The 17,502-nt window shown below is 45.0% G+C and overlaps 1 protein-coding gene across 1 annotated transcript in view; it reads left to right on the plus strand.

Annotated features, from left to right (window-relative positions):
• Positions 1-17,502, plus strand: part of DOCK2 (dedicator of cytokinesis 2) — a 413,845-nt gene that overhangs the window by 346,369 nt on the left and 49,974 nt on the right. The window contains exon 33 of the mRNA XM_053907087.1: positions 7,905-8,053. Within this exon, the coding sequence (XP_053763062.1) occupies positions 7,905-8,053 (149 nt within the window). The remainder of the gene's footprint in view (positions 1-7,904; positions 8,054-17,502) is intronic.

Here is a 17,502-nt window from a genome sequence, read left to right on the forward strand (position 1 = left end):
GGCTCAGGTCATGATCTCACGGTTCATGAGTTCAAGCCCCATGTTGGGCTCTGTGCTGGCAGCTCAGAGCCGGGAACCTGCTTCGGATTCTGTGTCTTCTTCTCTCTCCGCCCCTCCCCTGCTGGCGCTCTCTCTCTCTTCTCTCTCAACTCAAAAATAAATAAACATTTAAAAAAATATATATACTTATTAGGGTTTGGGGTTGCAAGAAAGAGAAACTGACTGTGCCTGCCTTAATCAAAGAAGGTACTTACCAGAAGGGCAAGGAGAACCAGGCTGTGAAGGACAGGGTCAGAGCCACTTTAGGATCCAGGGGAGGTGGCACAACTTTGCCTTTAGTATGTTCCATTCAGGCATCACCCTGTTTAAAGATCCAGTCCCCGGAGGATGTCATTCTATTGGCCTTCCTTGGATGACCTTTCCCTTGATGGTCCCACCAAGTCTATGTCCATTGAAGGGGGTATATTTTCCCAAAGTAAGATGTTTATGGAGTTTTTTTTTTTTTGGGGGGGGGTGGTCAAAGTCACTGATGTCCACTGAATAAAACAAGAAGTGAAGGATCTCTTGCAAAGATGGCCACCCTCCTCACCTCTTGGCCTGGGCTTCCATAAAGAGGAAAGTACATCAGCCTGAAGGGATTTTCCTGTTACTTATTAGTTACATAGATGCCTTCCTCCTCAGCTGTCTTCCTTCAGGCATAAGTGAACAGAAAGAGGAGGCAGAATGAATGGATAGTTTCCCATCCCCACCCCACCTTGTGTTCTACTAGATGCTGGCATTAACATGCATTCTCCTAGTATGCTAATGAGGTTAACCTGATAATCCAAACCAGGACTAAGCACTGTATACACTAGAGACCAATGTAGTAGATAATGATAGGTTTTAAAGTACAATTTATGGAATATCCAAGACCAAGTGAAACTTAGAAGCTGTCTGTGGCAGACACAGCTGAGAACCCACACAATACCATTCTTCCCTTCTTCCTGGTTAACTGAACCCTAGGTTTTTTGTTGTTTTTTTTTTTTCATGATCACAATTTGCTCAGTTAACAACATCCTATCATAGGTGATGGCCATATGACCCATCTCTGTCCAAAGAGAATCAACAGAAACAAACTTGTTGGGGCTTCAGGAAATCCTTTTTGTCCAATTTAAAACAAAAAAGGGAAGGGGACAAATTCAATGAGCACAACACATTTTTTGCCCATAGACTTTCCCCTTCTTCCTTTCTGGAAAACAAGATGCTTGGATGTACAGTATCCAGTTTGAAGCTATGAAGACAAAAGTCATAGGCTAAGGATGGGGGAGTAGCTCAGGACTGACCATCTTTTGACTTCTTGTTAAGGAAGAAAACTAATGCAAAACTTACTCAGTGTAGCCATGGTAATCAGATTTATGTTACATCCCTAACTGATACATCATCCAATTCAACCCCCCCATTTTATAGGGGAGCTCACTAAGGCCCAGAGAGGCACAAGGACATTCCCAAGGTCAACAAATCAGTGATTCAGCTGAAGTGAAAGAACCTGTCTCTTCCCAAGTCCAATATTCTAATATTTTTTCAGAATATGCAAATTATTTTCAAAGAGTGTGAAATAGTGAACTGTTTTTCCAAGACTACTGATAATGAGTAAATCATAATGCATACTAACCTTTTAAATTTTGTTTTAATGCCCAAAGCAATCAGGGCATCATCACCATGATCATCAGTATCATCATCATCTTCTTCTTCTCATCAGGAAAGATTTGAGCAATCCTGTGATGATAAGATAGCTAATTGCAAAGATAATCTCAGGCTTAAAGATTATTTAACATTCTTCAGAGAAAAGCCTAGACAAATATGTGTGTGTGCATGTCTCTGTGTTTGTGTGTGCTTTTGTGACAGAGGTTACTTGTGGGAGGTTTTGATGGAGAGAAGGACCACATCTTGTTACCAGGGCCAGAGCACTAAGAGGTTAATGCCATTTGTGTTTTTGGAATGGGACTATGCCAAATGTAATGTACGTTTCCTGATGGTATAACATCATAACATTTGATTTCTGCTTGAAGTGAAGCAATGCACATTTTGCCAAAATGACTTTGCACTTTACCATCCCACATTCACTTGGGTTAATGTCAGGCTGCGGGGTTAACAGTCTTCATGGGGAAGAAAGACAAATTCAAGCGACTGGCATCATGGCCTCGTCTGTGGGGAGGTTGCTACTGGCAGAGCCATGAGATCAACTGGGCCTTTACTTTTTAAGCATGTACAGAGTGCCCAGCTTAGCACTAGGCTCCAGGGAAGGGTGGGAGAATTGGAGAAGGATAAGGGACAGTCCCCACCTTTCTAAGAAGAGGCACCATCTAGTCCTAAGAGTAGAACAAACTAAGAACTTGAAGAACAAACTGAGATGTGTTCTTTAACGTGAAGTGTGTGGTAGAGACTCAAGAGTTCAAGTAAATGGGAGGTAGGCAAGGGCAGTAAGGATGGATCCACTCGGGAAAATGGCTCTTGAATGAGACCCCAGTCTGGCCCATGTCCAGACTGAAAGAAAGAGGGGAAAGGACAGGTATTCCAGGAGAGCAACCAGCCTACACAAGCATGGCTTCTTAGGTTTGGAGGAAGCTGCTGGCAGGAAATAGAAAATGGAAATAGGGAGGCATCCATCCATCCATGTATCCAACTGAATATTGATTTACTCATTGAATAGCAAATATTGAGCAAAATATTGTGGTAGGCTGAATAACATTTCCCCTAAGATGTTAATGTCCTAATCCCTAGATCCAGTGTATATATTACCTTACAAAGTGGACTTCTCAGACATGATTAAGAATTTTTCAGATGGTGAGAGTATGCTGGACTGTCCAGGTGGACCCAATGCAACCACAAGGTCCTTAGAAGTGAATAAAAGGAGTCAGGAGAGTCAGAGAGGGATTTAAAGAAGATGCACTTCTGGCTTTGAAGATGGAGGAAGAGACCAGGAGGCAAGGAATGTAGGTAGCTTCTAGAAGCTGCAAGAGGAAAGTACATAGTTTCTTCCTAAGACCCTCCAGAAGGAACTCAGCCCTGCTCACACTTTGATCTTAGTTCAATGAAACCCATTTCAGACTTCTGACATCCAGAAGTATAAGATAGTAAGTTTGTTTGTGTTAAGCCACTAAGTTTGTGGTGATTTATAACAGCAGCAACAGGAAACTAATATAAGCATCCTCTAAATGCCAGACACTATGCCTCTGGCTGGAGTTACAACTGGAAACAGGTTCGTGATAGAGCCCTTGACTTCATAGACTCGTGATCATTGCACTGAATAGCAACCTACTGATTGCAGAGCTATCTTGTTATGGTCAAAGGGGATTGCTGCAGAGCAGAAGTTTGGGGCAGCTGGAGACTCTGTAAAAGACAGTCTCATGAGTGAGCCGAGGATGGCCTCGATGAGGAATAGTGTGGAGCCTTCGCTCCACAGCAGTCCTATCCTCTGAAACTGGAATGTGAGCCACCTGTCTAAATGCAAAGTTTTTAAAAAGCAAAATGAAATAGTGAGATTAATGTTACAATATATTTGATGTAACCCCGTATTCCAAAGTGTTATCATTTCAGGATGCAATCAATACAAAACATTATTGAGATGTGTTAACTTTTGTTTTTGGTTTCCAGAACTCATTCTTTGAAATCTAGTGGGCTTTTTATACTCAACAGCACATCTCAACCTGGACTAGTCTCAAGCGCTCAAAAGATACATGTGGCTGTAGCTTCCGTATTTGATAGAATGATGTTAGAGAATGAGTGGGGTTTATTTGTGGGGACAGGTGGAGGTAGGGTTCAGTGTAGAAATGGGGTCAGGGAGAGGGAAGGGAAAGCATGGTGGCCAGAGGAGGGCCTATATGCAGGCCCAAGGAGGAGGAACAGAGTGTGCCTGAGGCATGGAGCCAGACTTGGAGGGAGGACAGGCAGGCAAGAGGAGAGATGAATGGTACAGAGCAGGAGCATTGAACCAAACGGGCCTGCAGAGCTGGGTCCCAAGGGCAACAGAAGCCATGGAAGGATTGTAAACTGTGGATCAACGTGGTCAGATTGGAGTTTTTCAAACATCTTTGAGGACAGATTATGAAATATTTAGATGGGATAAAGAAGGGTCTGCAGGGTTGTGAGTGTCAGCCCTGGGAGAAAAGGTAAATCCATCCTGACCCTCTCTCCCCATGCCAGCTCTTTGCTCTGGAGGTGAACAAGTAAACTGATAGGCATAAAATGTTCCGTGCAAAGCTCTAGGAAGCTCCATGCATTGCAACATGTCTTTATATGTTACTTTTTCCAGAATCCAGCAGAGGCTGAGCTTATAGTACTCACCATCATCATCACCACTGTCAACATCAGTACTTCCTGAGCCTTTCTAATGAGCCACTCTGCAGAGCCCTCTGTTTATATGAACTCTTTTAAGCTTCTCAACAATCCTACCAAGCAGGGATTATTTTTATCTCCATTTTACAGATGAGATCACAGAGGCTCAGGGAAGTTAAATGACAGGCACAAAGCCACGGGGCCATGGAGTGGCCACAGTGGGACCTGATTGTAGGGCTCAGCAATTCTCCAAGGCCTGGGGGGAAGCTGGAGCTGGGTGTGTGCTGGACGATGAGGAGCAAACAGACTGCCTGTCTCAGAGCAGTGCCAGAAGGGAGCTTTTCCAAGCCTGAGCCAGAGCAGCAGAGATCTGTGTTCTCTCTTCCCCTTTGGAACTGAATGTGTGATCTTTCTGGGTCGGCCCAGCTTTACTTCAGAGTCCCAGGGAGGATGCAGGACTCTGAAATCCAGGAGGTCATGACCTGTCCACATCCCTGTTCATTCCAGAGTCTGTGTCCACCTTTGGAGAGCCATCTTCTCTCCAAAAGAGTGCCCCTTCTGTTCGTATCAGCCTCACAAGGTCAGTGACTGACTCTACTCTGGTCTCAGCAGATTCACAACAATGGTCTCTTTCTCCCCCTTCCCTCGCCGCTCCCTTCCTCCCTCTTCCTTTTATGTCAGGTCATCTTCTTAGTGCCCTGATACCAGTCTCCTCCTGAGAGGTGTGATAGATGAGGCCATTGCACAGATTAGAAACCCAGGCCCGAGAACACACAGGATTCCTTTCCACCCACACACCGAAGCTCTTCTCTGCGCTCTCATTACCACCAGAGCCTTTCCCAAAGCCTATGTAATTTGGCATGTGGATTTATCCTGCTGGCTTATTGGCACTTTAAAAGCCTTTTCTAATTGGTATCTGTGCTCGGTGAGATTCAGCTTCCATTATATGAAAAAAGACCCTCTTACTGATTCCTTGCCTTGCCTTTTTTGGAATACGGCAGCAGGTGTGTCTCTTGAATGAGGATTTTTTTTTGTTCCAAATGAGTTTGCATCCAATTAACTACAAATGTGTGTGTGTGTGTGTGTGTGTGTGTGTGTGTGTGTGCGCACGTGTGTGCGTGTCTGTGTATATAAAGACACACATATGCACACATTCAGATTATTTGAACACAAAATCCAATGTGCTGAAATTCTGCTTTTGATGTAAATGAATAAAATTTCTTCACAGAGCATTGTAAGGGGCATTCAGCTCACACTGTATTTAGAGATCAGCATCTTTCTCCATTTCCCCGATTCTTCCAAACATCTCTTCAACTGACTGCAAAGAATGGAGGTCAAAAGTATCTAAGAAATCCTTGGTCTACAGCATGTCCGCTCTTTATTTTAAACCATCTTAAATATATCCTTATCATACCCAATGCCCTCCAGTATTCTAAAGGCCTTTGTTGCATAAGCAATTTCTCCATTCCGTGGTGGCTTATCTGACAGTTTCCCATTTACTTTCTACTTATTATTGCACTTGACTTTGAATTTTAAAACCCCACTGTGGGTTTAAAGGATCTTGAAGGACGAAATCAAAAACCTAGATTAGCAATTACTATAAACCTGCTACAATGTACAATTTTTTTTCTTTTCTATTTGGGCCAAAACGAAGACTGCAAGCTCAAGTGTAATCCAAATGCATCATAAAATGAAGCAGATATCCTGGGAAAGTGTCTTTATATTTCACAAAACTCTCAGCCTGACTTCACCATTTCATTCTCACTAGCCGAAGGTAGTCCTAGGATGATGCCTTTTTTATCTGAATTCTGGGGAAATACTTGAGCATTAAGCCTCATTTTAGGCTACATGAAAATTCATTTTCTTGCAGTTTCCCTCTTGGCTCCTTGTCTGAACTTTAATCGAAAGCAACAGCACCAGGCTGTGCGCCATACCACCCGAGTTTCTGCGCCCGCAGGAGCTCTCTGCTCCAGGTTGGGCTCTGAGGCTCTGAAGTGGCAGCTGCTGATGGAACACCCGAGCATCAGCTTTGTTGATAGGGTGACCTGGATATGCTTGCCCTCACTTTCCGGGAAATCCCTGCGACTCCTAACTGCCCCTCACCGTGCCTCTCTCGTGTGTATTCTGAGTAGTCTGCTTAGTTCTGGCTCAACAAGGCTTCCCTTGATGGTTCATTCTGGCCACACACCAGAACAGTAGTAGGTAACTCTGTGTAAAGTGTGCCACATGCCAAGCACTGTCCTGGGCACTTGGTAAAAATCCGTTTATTCTTCACAACAAGCCTATCAAATAAATACTCTTATTCTCCCGGGTTACAGGTGAGGACACTGAGGCCCCAAGTGGTGAGATCAACTTGTCTAATATCTTACAGCAGTTGATGGTGGAGTCAGTTTACAAATTCAGGCAATTCTAGCTCTAGGATCAGTGCCCTTAACCACTGTACCACACTACCTGTGCCCCTAGATGCTGATTCTTCCAGGCTCTGTGCTAAGTATACACAGGTATATTTTCACATGGTCTTCTCAACAGGTGTGTATACGTATTGCTTTTGCATTTTTATAAAGATGTATATCCAAGTCATATAGCTAGTTAGGTCAGGAAATTGATTTCCTCATTCAACAGACATGTATTGAGCATCTAATATGTTCTGTACTCAGTGCCATAGGTACAACAGTGAGAACAGACATTGTCTCTACTCTCGTGAAATGGAGGAGGCAGATAGTTATCATATTATTTCACAAATAAAGCCATAATTGCAAAGTTGGGGGAGAAGGCACAACACAAGAAGCCAGTGCGGAGGGTCTATTACCTGGGGTGGGAAGGCACGCGCTGGGGGCTTTTCGCAACATATCTATCCAGTGGGACCCTTCCAGGGAAACCCAGGTGGCAATGGGGGTGTTGGGGCACAGACAGGAAAAACTGTTCTCAACAAAGGAGCACTGTGTGCATAGGCCTGGCAGTGAAGGACACAAAGTGAGTTTGTGACACCGGAAGCAGGCCAGTATAGCTAGAATGCCAAGAGCAACAGGCAGTTCACAGGAATGCCTCACCATTCCACTCACTATTGCATTGGCCATACTGTTCCCTTAAGGGGAAGGTTGTGGGAGTGCTTCACTATTCCGCTGACCATACTATTAGTAGCAGATTCTTAGCAGCAAATTTTGCTTTTCCTGTTTCATGAAATAGTTGGTAAAAGCATGTTTTCCAATCTCAGAAACATGGTGTGTGATGTAGACAGGCATAGTTTCAAATATCCCTGTGATTGGCCGTCACTAACATATTGCATCAGGGCTCCATTTGCCAAGGAGATCATGCAGGTGAAAACCCTTGTAAGCCGTGACATGCTTTCCACAAACCCATGTTATTATCCTTAATAACAGCTCGTTCTGGATGATGCATGCGCCTCTTACAGAAGTTAATATATGTAAAGTGTTCAAAATGGTGCCAGGCTCCCATAAACAACCATATATGTGTTAACTATTGTTTTTACTATTCTGCCTCCCTTCTTTTCCTTTCCACAGGCTTGGTCTGAGGAGGATCTGTGCATCATGAAAACTGTTTTATGTGTCCATGCCCCTCTTCTCTTACAGGCCAGAACAAAATCTGCTTCATCCCAGGCATGGTGGGACCTATATTAGAGATGACACTTATCCCTGAGGCTGAGCTCCGGAAAGCCACCATACCAATCTTCTTCGACATGATGCTGTGTGAATATCAAAGGAGTGGGGATTTCAAAAAGGTAAAAAATGAGGCTGGAAACCCATGCCATCCTCCCTAATCCCCAGCCCATTTCCCCATAATGATATCCTCGTTCCATCTGCCTGGGCTTCATTCAGGGGCTTGACAGTAGGCAAGGGACATTATTCATGTGCCCAGAATGAGCTGGCAGATTGGATTAGGTCACTATTTTATCATGCTTTGCTGCCCAAGGCCAAGATGAAAATGTGCTTTCTTGCTGGGTATCAGCTTGGTCCCTTTCTCAATAGTACAAGGACCATACTTCCCTACCTAAGAGTTCCCTCGAGGTGTGTCCAAAGAGCCTGCCCCTCCCACCTGCCTTCATCTCACACCGGCCTCTGTCCAGCTCTTTCTCTTCTGGGACAACTTGGAGGCTCTATATTGTCTAGAAGGATCTGAGCTTCCCAGGAGTCACACTCAGCCATGAGTGAAAATGACAGCAAATGGAGTCAAAGGCCTGTTGCTCAGGAGAGACTTGTGGATCTGCGGTGGCAGTAGGAGGCTTTCCCCAGCATGGAGGGAGTGGACAACTTGTGTGCAATGCAAGTGTCATTGGCCAAATGTTTTCATTAAAAGTCCCATCAGACTTGAAGGATGAGGACCGCTCTCTGGGCCCAGTCACTGTAGAAGCTTCTGACAGTAGAATAAGCACCCATTTCCACAGCAGGCTCCTGGCAGTGTTTTGTAGTTTCACCCAGCTCAGGAAGGTCGGTCTTCAAGTCTTGTCAGACTGCCTCTGCTGAGGTTCCCTCAAATCTTGCCCCGCTGTCCTCTCCGCCACACCTTCCCACCTGGTTTTACCCCTTACAGGCTCTTTCTCCCCCTCCCCCAGCGTTTTTGCCTCTCACTGGAGACCATCACCTGCCACCCAACAGTTCCCCTTAAGACAGGTACTTAAAAAGCAACAGATTCCAAACTGTGTTTCCTTAAAATCCTTACAGATCTCTCCCCTCTCTGGCTTACTGGTTCTCTAATCCTCACCCAGTAAAGTGCAAACCCTTATCCTTGCATTCAGGGCCTTCCTTGCTCTTCACTCAGCCCTTTCAGCCATTATGCCTACCTCATTCCCCACCCCCCCAACCTGTTCCCCAGCTATTTCCTGCAGCTCACGTGAATTGGGTTATCTCCATCAATGTCCTCCTCCATGCATTTCTCCTTCTTTCTACGCTCTGCCATGTTCACAGTTCTGCCTGCCATCACCTAAACTCCTACTGATCCTGCAAAGTCCAGTGCAGTCCTGTGTCCTTTAAGAGACCTTTTCTCTCCATTCCTACATCATTTTATCTGTCTGAGGTATGATGATTATATACTGCCTTGTGTTATACTCATTTCTGAGCATTTTCTGCATCTTCCTCAACCTTATCTAATAAAGGTGATGATGATGATGACAAAAATGACTGCCATTAACTGGGTGCTTACTATGTATCAGGCACACCATCAGTACTTTCCATGCATTAGTTCCTGTGATCTTGTTTATTGCAACCCTATAGAGAGTTAGGTAGCATTATGATACCCATTTTATAGATGAAAATACCGAAGCTTAGAGGGGCGCCTGGGTGGCTCGTTCGGTTAAGCATCCGACTTCGGCTCAGGTCATGATCTCGCGGTCCGTGAGTTCGAGCCCCGCGTCGGGCTCTGTGCTGATAGCTCAGAGCCTGGAGCCTGTTTCAGATTCTGTGTCTCCCTCTCTCTGACCCTCCCCCATTCATGCTCTGTCTCTCTCTGTCTCAAAAATAAAATTAAAAAAAAGTTTAAAAAAAATAAAAAAAAAAAAAGAAAATACCGAAGCTTAGAGAGGTGAAGTCACTTGCCTGAAGTCACACATCAACAAAGAGGTGGGGCAGAGGCTGCAACACACAAGTCGCTACAGTCCCCAAACCATGCTGTGCCCACTGCATCATCCCGTCCCTGGTATTGTCACAGTAAATGTTGCCTGAGTGAAAGAATGAATGGCATCCTCTTCATTAGTGCTTTCTCAAAATATGTTCCATAGAGCACTAATCCAACCAGATGCTCTAGGGAAGAGGGTTTGGAAATTAAATACCTTTGGAATCCACTGCATATGGTAACCCCTCTTAGAGATCTCCAGTGCACATTAACATAGTCAAAGCACTGAGGCATTCCACAGTAAACAGACTTGCCCAGTTTCTCAAACTTATTTGTGTAAGAAACATCAATTGGATGTGCCATTCTGCCAATCACTTTGGAAAACATTGTTCTAAGGAGAAAAAGAGACTACAGGTGGTCCCCGACTTATAATGGTTCGATTTACGGTATTTGGACTTAACTGGTGTGAAAGTGATACACATTCAGTAGAAACCTTACTTTGAATTTTGAACTTTGGTCTTTTCCTGAGCTAGTGGTAGGCAGTAGATTCTCTGTCGTGTGCTGGGCAGCAGCAGTGAGCCACAGCTCCCAGTCAGTCATGAGGGTAAACACGTGACCATGAGGGTAAACAACAGATTTACTTAGAACCATTCTATGCCCACATAACCATTCTATTTCTCATTTTCAGTAAAGTATTCAGTAAATTCCATGAGCTGACCAACATTTTATTATAAAATAGGTTTTGCATTAGATGATTTCGCCCAACTATAGGCTAATGTTAGTGTCCTGAACATGTTTAAGGTAGGCTGGGCTGCAGTGGGTTAGGGATATTAAATGCATTTTTGAATTAACTATATTTTCAACTTACAATGGGTTTATCAGACATAACCTCATTATAAGCTGAGAAAGATCTGTAGTTAGCTCTGATGATATCAGTGTGAGAGAGTACTCTTCTGCCCAGGGATTAATTAGCAGGAGCTTTCTAGTCCCAGAAAGGCTAGTGACCAGCTGTCCCCTCTTTCAGCAAAGAGCCTGAAAAGAAATCAGGTTGAGGAGTTCAGATAAAGAAAGATACCATATCCAACCAGTTGGGATAAGGGGGAGTAGAAGGTGAAACACTTGATTGGGTATTGAAGGCAGTTTGCAATCTGCTGACTTTTAAGGGGGACGCCAACTGTGTGAAGCTTGGAAACACGTAGAGGGCACACAATGTGACATGAAGGACATCATACTTACTCTCAGATCAGTACACCCTCCAGAGGCGTGTGCACCAGCTGGCTCAGAAGATGTCCTAGGGGCAGGTGTGCAAAGGAAACACTCCAAGTACCTGATGGTATGCAATGTTTAAAAAAACAAGCAAGCCCGTCATTTCTGGATTACAACCTGACAGTTGTATTTGGTGGCCTTCAGAGGCTTGCCTGAATGTGATATTTTTTTCCTGAAAGGATTTCCTTATTGTGGCATCCCCATGACATCCACCCACCTGTTTTCTATGAATGGGGGTCATCCTTGGACTCCTCACTCGAAGCATGTGTTCATCGTAATAATGTTCCCCAATTGCTTCTCTTAATTTCTCCCTTATCAAAAGAGACAGCACAATCAAGCTGACTAATGGGGCAGCTTCCCATGAAAAAAACAGCTGGTGTGATTGGTAGGAGCTCAGCTGTGGGGTGAGCAGATCCAGGCACGACTCCTTGGTTCAGAGTAAGCAGCCATGAAGGTTTTCCCAGGAAAGGAGGATGCCAGTCCCCCAGGAGCCCCAAGCAGCCCTGATGGCCAAATCCAGAGCAAACCCCAGCACTGGGTCTGAAATCCAGGAGGTCTTGCATGCAAACTAGCATTAGGGAATGATGCCAAAATTATCAGCTAAAAACTAGGTTTCTAGAAGGTGACAGGTAGGCTTTCCTTTCTAAAATTTGAGTTTCTCAAAGGAAATAGTAGAACCCAAAGGAAAAGTTAGCAGGACCCCTGCCTCTGGCCAGGGACACAACATCTTGTGGTTTTCTCGCCGCCCTACTTTTGCTCAGGCTCTTCCTTTGATTTCTTCACCTGAAGAGATTCTACTCATCCTTCAGCTGAGGCCTCACATTTTGAGATGGCCCTTCCTGCTTCTGGAGGCAGTGGTTCATCTGGATGCAAAAGACAGATGGGCTCAAGCAGGATGTGCATGGGCTGGAACTGGGACAGGAGGGGGTTAAACACTGATGGGCCTAAGGGGGTGTGGGGGTGGGGAAAAGGAGGCTCTGGGGCAATCTCTTTCTCTGCTCTGAGTTTTTTTGCAACTTCATTGCCAGATTTCCCTGTCTTCTCTTGTAGCCCAAATTAGATAGCTGATGCATTTGACTGATAACCTTTACCCCTCATAAGTACAGCACTTCACCCAAGACCATCTCAGGCGTTCCTATCCTGTGACTCAGACTGAATGTCCTATCCCTGGCACACTGTTACTCCTTGGTGGGGCAATGGACAGGACAGTTTTGGCAAAAGGAGCCTTGGCTTGCCACATTCATGCCCAGTCAGTGTGAAGTGTGTCTTGACCTACCTAAGTGAGGCTCAGGCATATCACTTGACCCACACTTGACCCACACCCACCCATGAGCATGACGATCTGCTCATAGATCTCTCTCTATCACAAGACCGTGAGATTTTCTGGGGCCAAGGCTAGTCTCTCATTCCTGAACTTGTCAAGTGCCTGTCATGAGTGTGGGTGAGAACCATGTCAATGTTCCCAGGATGAATGGAAGCATTTAGACCTGCATCCTTCCACATTTCAGAGGAAAAGCCTTAGCACAGGGAGGAACATTCCAGTGAATATTTTCATCATTTAGGGTAATGAGGGTAGCTGATGATTGCTTGAGTAATCCCCAGAGGCTGGGTAGACCAGCTGTTTTCCTGGCCAATTTTTTTGTGCAGGGAGGGGTTTTGGGGTGTCTGGGTGAAGATGGTGGCAAAGAGTCAGAGTCCTGGGGCCTAGAGACTGAGGAGAGTGATTGCCTATTTTACAGATTGTAGAACAGGACTGTGGCACAATCAGCCTGAGGATCTGAGCCATAGCAGGCGAGATGTCCTAGAGAAAACTCCTCTCAGAGATGGAAGAGGTAACAGCATTTGATAGCACCTAGAACAGCACCTGGGACTCAGCATGAGCTCAATAATTGCTCGATAAATGAATTAATGGACAGAGATATCAGTTGAGCAGATCCCCTGAAATGGAGTCTTGGCTTAGAGTAAGGGGGTGCTTCAGATGGCTTAGAATATAATGAAGAAAAGAACAATCGATTCAATAAATATATACTGGGCACCTACTGTGTTCTGGCCAGTGTGCTTTGGAGTTAGATAGACTTGCTACTTGTGCGCTGAATAAATTTGGTAAGTTATTTAACCTCTTTCAAGCCCAGCTTCTTCATCTGTAAAATGAATATCATAATACCATTATAGGTTCCCAAACCCAAGCTCCACAGGCAATGATCTGGAGCAGGCGGAGACAAGATAACTCAAAGAAAATTAGGAAGCTGCACTGACTCCCTAAAGCATCCCTTCTCATGTGACACTATCTTCTCCAGCTTTCCCCCAAGTCTGCTTCCAGCCACCCCTGGACAACCAGCATTTCACTAACAAAGGAGGCCACGGGCTGACTTACTGGTGCCAGTTCTATCCCTATCACTCTGCCATCCTGGCCTTTCACACTATCTCTGCCCCTCCCATACGAAGTCAAAGTCAGAACCAGACATTTGAAGAAGGGCTCTTGTTCCCTAAATTTCACACTTCACCTGGATTCTAGGCAAACAAATAAGGAAAATAGCCAAGATGTTCTAAAGTAGTAAGGAGAGGTCACAAAAGCAATTTGGGGAAGGCATGATGCAAACGTGAGGCCCGCATGAGTCATTCTGCTGGAGGAGGGAGGTCCACTCGGGAGGGCTGGGCTCTTAGAGTTCACTTCCTTTTTCCTGAGTAGGGCCTCTTAAGATTCCTGGTGGGCCTCTGTAGCATTGACTTCTGCGAAAGTAACCTGCAGATGCTCCTTAACAAATATCCCCCTTGCAGGGGTAGGGTGAGGAGTCAACAGTGTGATGCAGCTGTGCAGCTGTGGAGAAAATGGAATTGATTTGGAGGAGCCAGACCTTTGTTTTAAGCTCTGCACAGTGGCATGGCACAGTGTATGTGTGAGAGCATATGCTGGACCCTTGGGCCTGCTCTAGGTCAAGTCCATCCATGCTTTGAAACGCAAGACAAAGATTCCACTTTGCCTCAGTTTTCTCATTTAAAAAATAAAAATGAGGATATCTATCTCCCTTGGCTATCATAAAGACTAATTGAGATGGTGATACTGTTGACAATGGCAATGTTGACAGTGTCATGATAACAATTATTGAGCACTTACTATGTGCCAAGTACCACGCTAGCCTTTCCCGTGTATTTTCCCATTAACTTCTCCCAACACTACTCTAAGTAGCTGCTGTTTTATTTATTTATTTATTTTTAAGTTTTTGAGAGAGACAGAGAGAGAGAGAGAGAAGCATGTACATACCATTAGGGGAGGGGCAGAGGAAGAGAGAGAGAGAATTTTTTTTCATTTTTCAAAGTGTATTTATTTTGAGAGAGAGAGCAGAAATGGGAAGGGACAGAGAGAGGGGGAGAGAGAGAGAGAATGCCAAGAACTCTCCATGCTGTCAGCGTGGAGCCCAATGCAGGGCTTGAACTCACAAACCATGAGATTATGACTTTAGCCGAAACCAAAAGTCGGGCGCTTAACCGACTGAGCCACCCAGGCACCCCGAGAAAGAGAGAATCTTAAGCAGGCTCCATGTTCAGAATGGAGCCTGGTGCAGGGCTTAATCCCATGACCCTAGGATCATGACCTGAGCCAAAATCAAGAGCTGAATGCTCAACCAACTGAACCACCAGGTGCCCCAGTAGGTGCTGTTTTAAATCTTCATGTAATAGATGAGAAAATTGAGCCTCAGGAAGCTTATTAACTTTCCCAAGATCACATAGTGGGGAGAAAAGTCAAAGCAAGACTCAAACTAAGTCTTTTGGATGCCAAAGGCTGTGGTCATAGCCGCTCCTGTGCACAGTGCCTGCTTGGGAACAAAACGGGCCGGCGTCTGTCATGGGATGTGCTTGACTGAAACCTTCGCTCTCCGACCTGGCCTGAAGGGCTCACACGTGGCACAGCGTCATCCAGCTCTGCACAGCCCCTGGCACCCTGTAATTTCCTTCCCTGCAGGCTCTTTGTGACCTTGTGACAAGTGCTTATTTACCCCATGCACTTCTCTGCTCTAAAGGAAAGTTCATCGCATCAGGAGGAATCATGCCAACACTTAACACTGAACAACTCAGACAAGGAAAAAAATGCTATTTTTCTCCCATAAAGCTGCTTTCCAGTAACATTCAGCAGTAATAACAATAACATTAGCAGTAATCATAAGCAGATGAGCAAACCCAATGCACATTTGAGTTTATGCTCTCCCCTGGTGCTTTATATATAAAATCTCCTCCAGTCCTCCTAACTACCCCATGTGGTAGGGACCACTATTATATTGATAGGGTCCACAGGCCAAATCTGTCCTGTTACCTGTTTTTGTAAATAAAGTTTTATTAGAATACAGCCATGCTGATTTGTCTATATATTATCTGTGGTTGCTTTTGTGTTATAGCAGCAGAGCTGAGTAGTTGTAATAAAGACTGACTAACCCACAAAGACTAAAATATTTACAATCTGGCCCTTTACAGAAAATGTTTGCTGACCCCTGATGCCTGATATAAACTCTGAAGTGGGATTAGAAAGACCTGATAGCTTTCCTAAGATGGTGGAGGGAATGGAGCAGGCATGTAAATCAGATGGTCTAACATCAGAGCCCATGCTTGCAGTCCTTTAGCTGTATTACTTCCTGCCCCAAGCTTGGCACAGTAGACATCTCTAATCATGATAGCCCCAGCCCTTAAGTCTGGATAATATTTGATGCATACAAGATGCTTAATACAATGCATCATGTAAGGTACATGATTCATGTGTGGACTGGCAGTCCAGACCCTCATCAAATTGGCCCCCATCTGGGTCTTCATTCTAATTTTTTTTCTTTTCTTTCTTCTTGAACTCTGATCTTTCTTAACTGCTCTCCTCATTTTTCTCTACTTTCCTACATCTACAACCTTCATTCACTCCGTTCCTCCTACCCAGAATGCTCTTCCTTTTCATATTTATCACAATCCTACCCGTCTTCCAGGTTTTTTTGTATCTCCTTCCTTAAATCTTCCCCGACTGAGGAAACTCACAGGAAATTTTCTCATCTGTGCTGTATCAGCACAAGCTTTTTGTCCTTTCTTTTGGCCCTCAGCACACAACAGTGAGGGAACAATGGCACCACAGATGTGAGCTGAGGGAAAAGTGAATCCAGCCCCTGCCTTTCATCACTTAAAGATTCCAACCAACTAGACTGGGCTTGATCCTTTGTGCACTGGAAGGAGCCTGCCAAAAGGTCTCTGCCATTCACAGAGCATTACACATACTTCTTCATGTGTAAAGTACCTGACACTTAGTGAAGTGGAACCAATCCGGGGCTGGCTGGTTTTCATGCATTATCACCTTTAGACATGATCCTCCTTAAATATGACCTCCAGACTTCATGGGGAGATTTTAAGGTCTGAGAGTAGAGAGGCTGGGTAAGAAGCCAGGAGTACCCAAAGACTCCCTAGACCTTGGTGACCTTTGCCAAGGGCCTTCTTCCCTTCTCCAGATGCCAGTTTCGTATTTAATGGTAAAACTGAGGAGAAGCAGACTGCGTGATTTGGATGGATTCATCACGGCATGTTATTGAAAGTACAAACTGTTTTACATTTTAGCCATGCAAAGGGACACAGTATGGCCCTTCAAAACATTGCGTAAGCCATGAGCTGAACTGGGTGAGATGCTTCTTGAGAGTGAAAATGGGGAGATGGAACGCTCTCTGGCTTCATGTTCCAAGATATGTTGGGACTATAGGTACATACTCATGTTCAGGTCACTTACCGAGTCTGATCTCTGACCACTACAGTTGCCACCAGTCTACTTTCTGAGGCATCAGCTCATGTACCTATGAGAGCTTCAAGTATGGATGGGCTCAGGGGCTCAGTCTTTCTCTGTCTCCCCTCTTCCACTCTCCTCTGTATTGGCGTCATTTCCAGGCGGGCTCTTCTATTATGGCCATCTCCAGCAGCCTCAGGCTTACAGCCTTCCATCTTCACGTTGAGCAGACAGACTCTTTGCTAAGAGTTTCAGCAAAGCCTTGGATCTGAGTCTCACTTACTCAGCCTGAGCCTTTATTAATCTTAGTGTCTAGATGATGAAAGATACTGATTAAGAGGTAGGCCTGGGTCACATGCCCACACCCGGAGCTAGGGAGGTATGGGTAGCTCATCTGTGTCCCCAGGACTAAGATTAGGGCCAGCGTGATCACCAAAGTATGGAGAAAGGAAGGCTAGGCAGACAGCTGTCTGTGACAACGTGCCGCTTCCTGAAGATACAGTGCTCTGTCACATACCTCCATGTCTTTGCACACGCTGTGTCCTCTGCTTGAAATGCCCTTTTCCTTCACGTGGTCACTCTCTCCCTCCCCTCCCTCCTTCTCTCTCCAGCACTTATCA

The sequence above is a fragment of the Panthera pardus genome, unplaced genomic scaffold (assembly GCF_024362965.1).
Source record: "Panthera pardus isolate Hobbes unplaced genomic scaffold, ASM2436296v1 HiC_scaffold_2, whole genome shotgun sequence".
In the NCBI taxonomy this organism is placed as follows: Eukaryota; Metazoa; Chordata; class Mammalia; order Carnivora; family Felidae; genus Panthera; species Panthera pardus.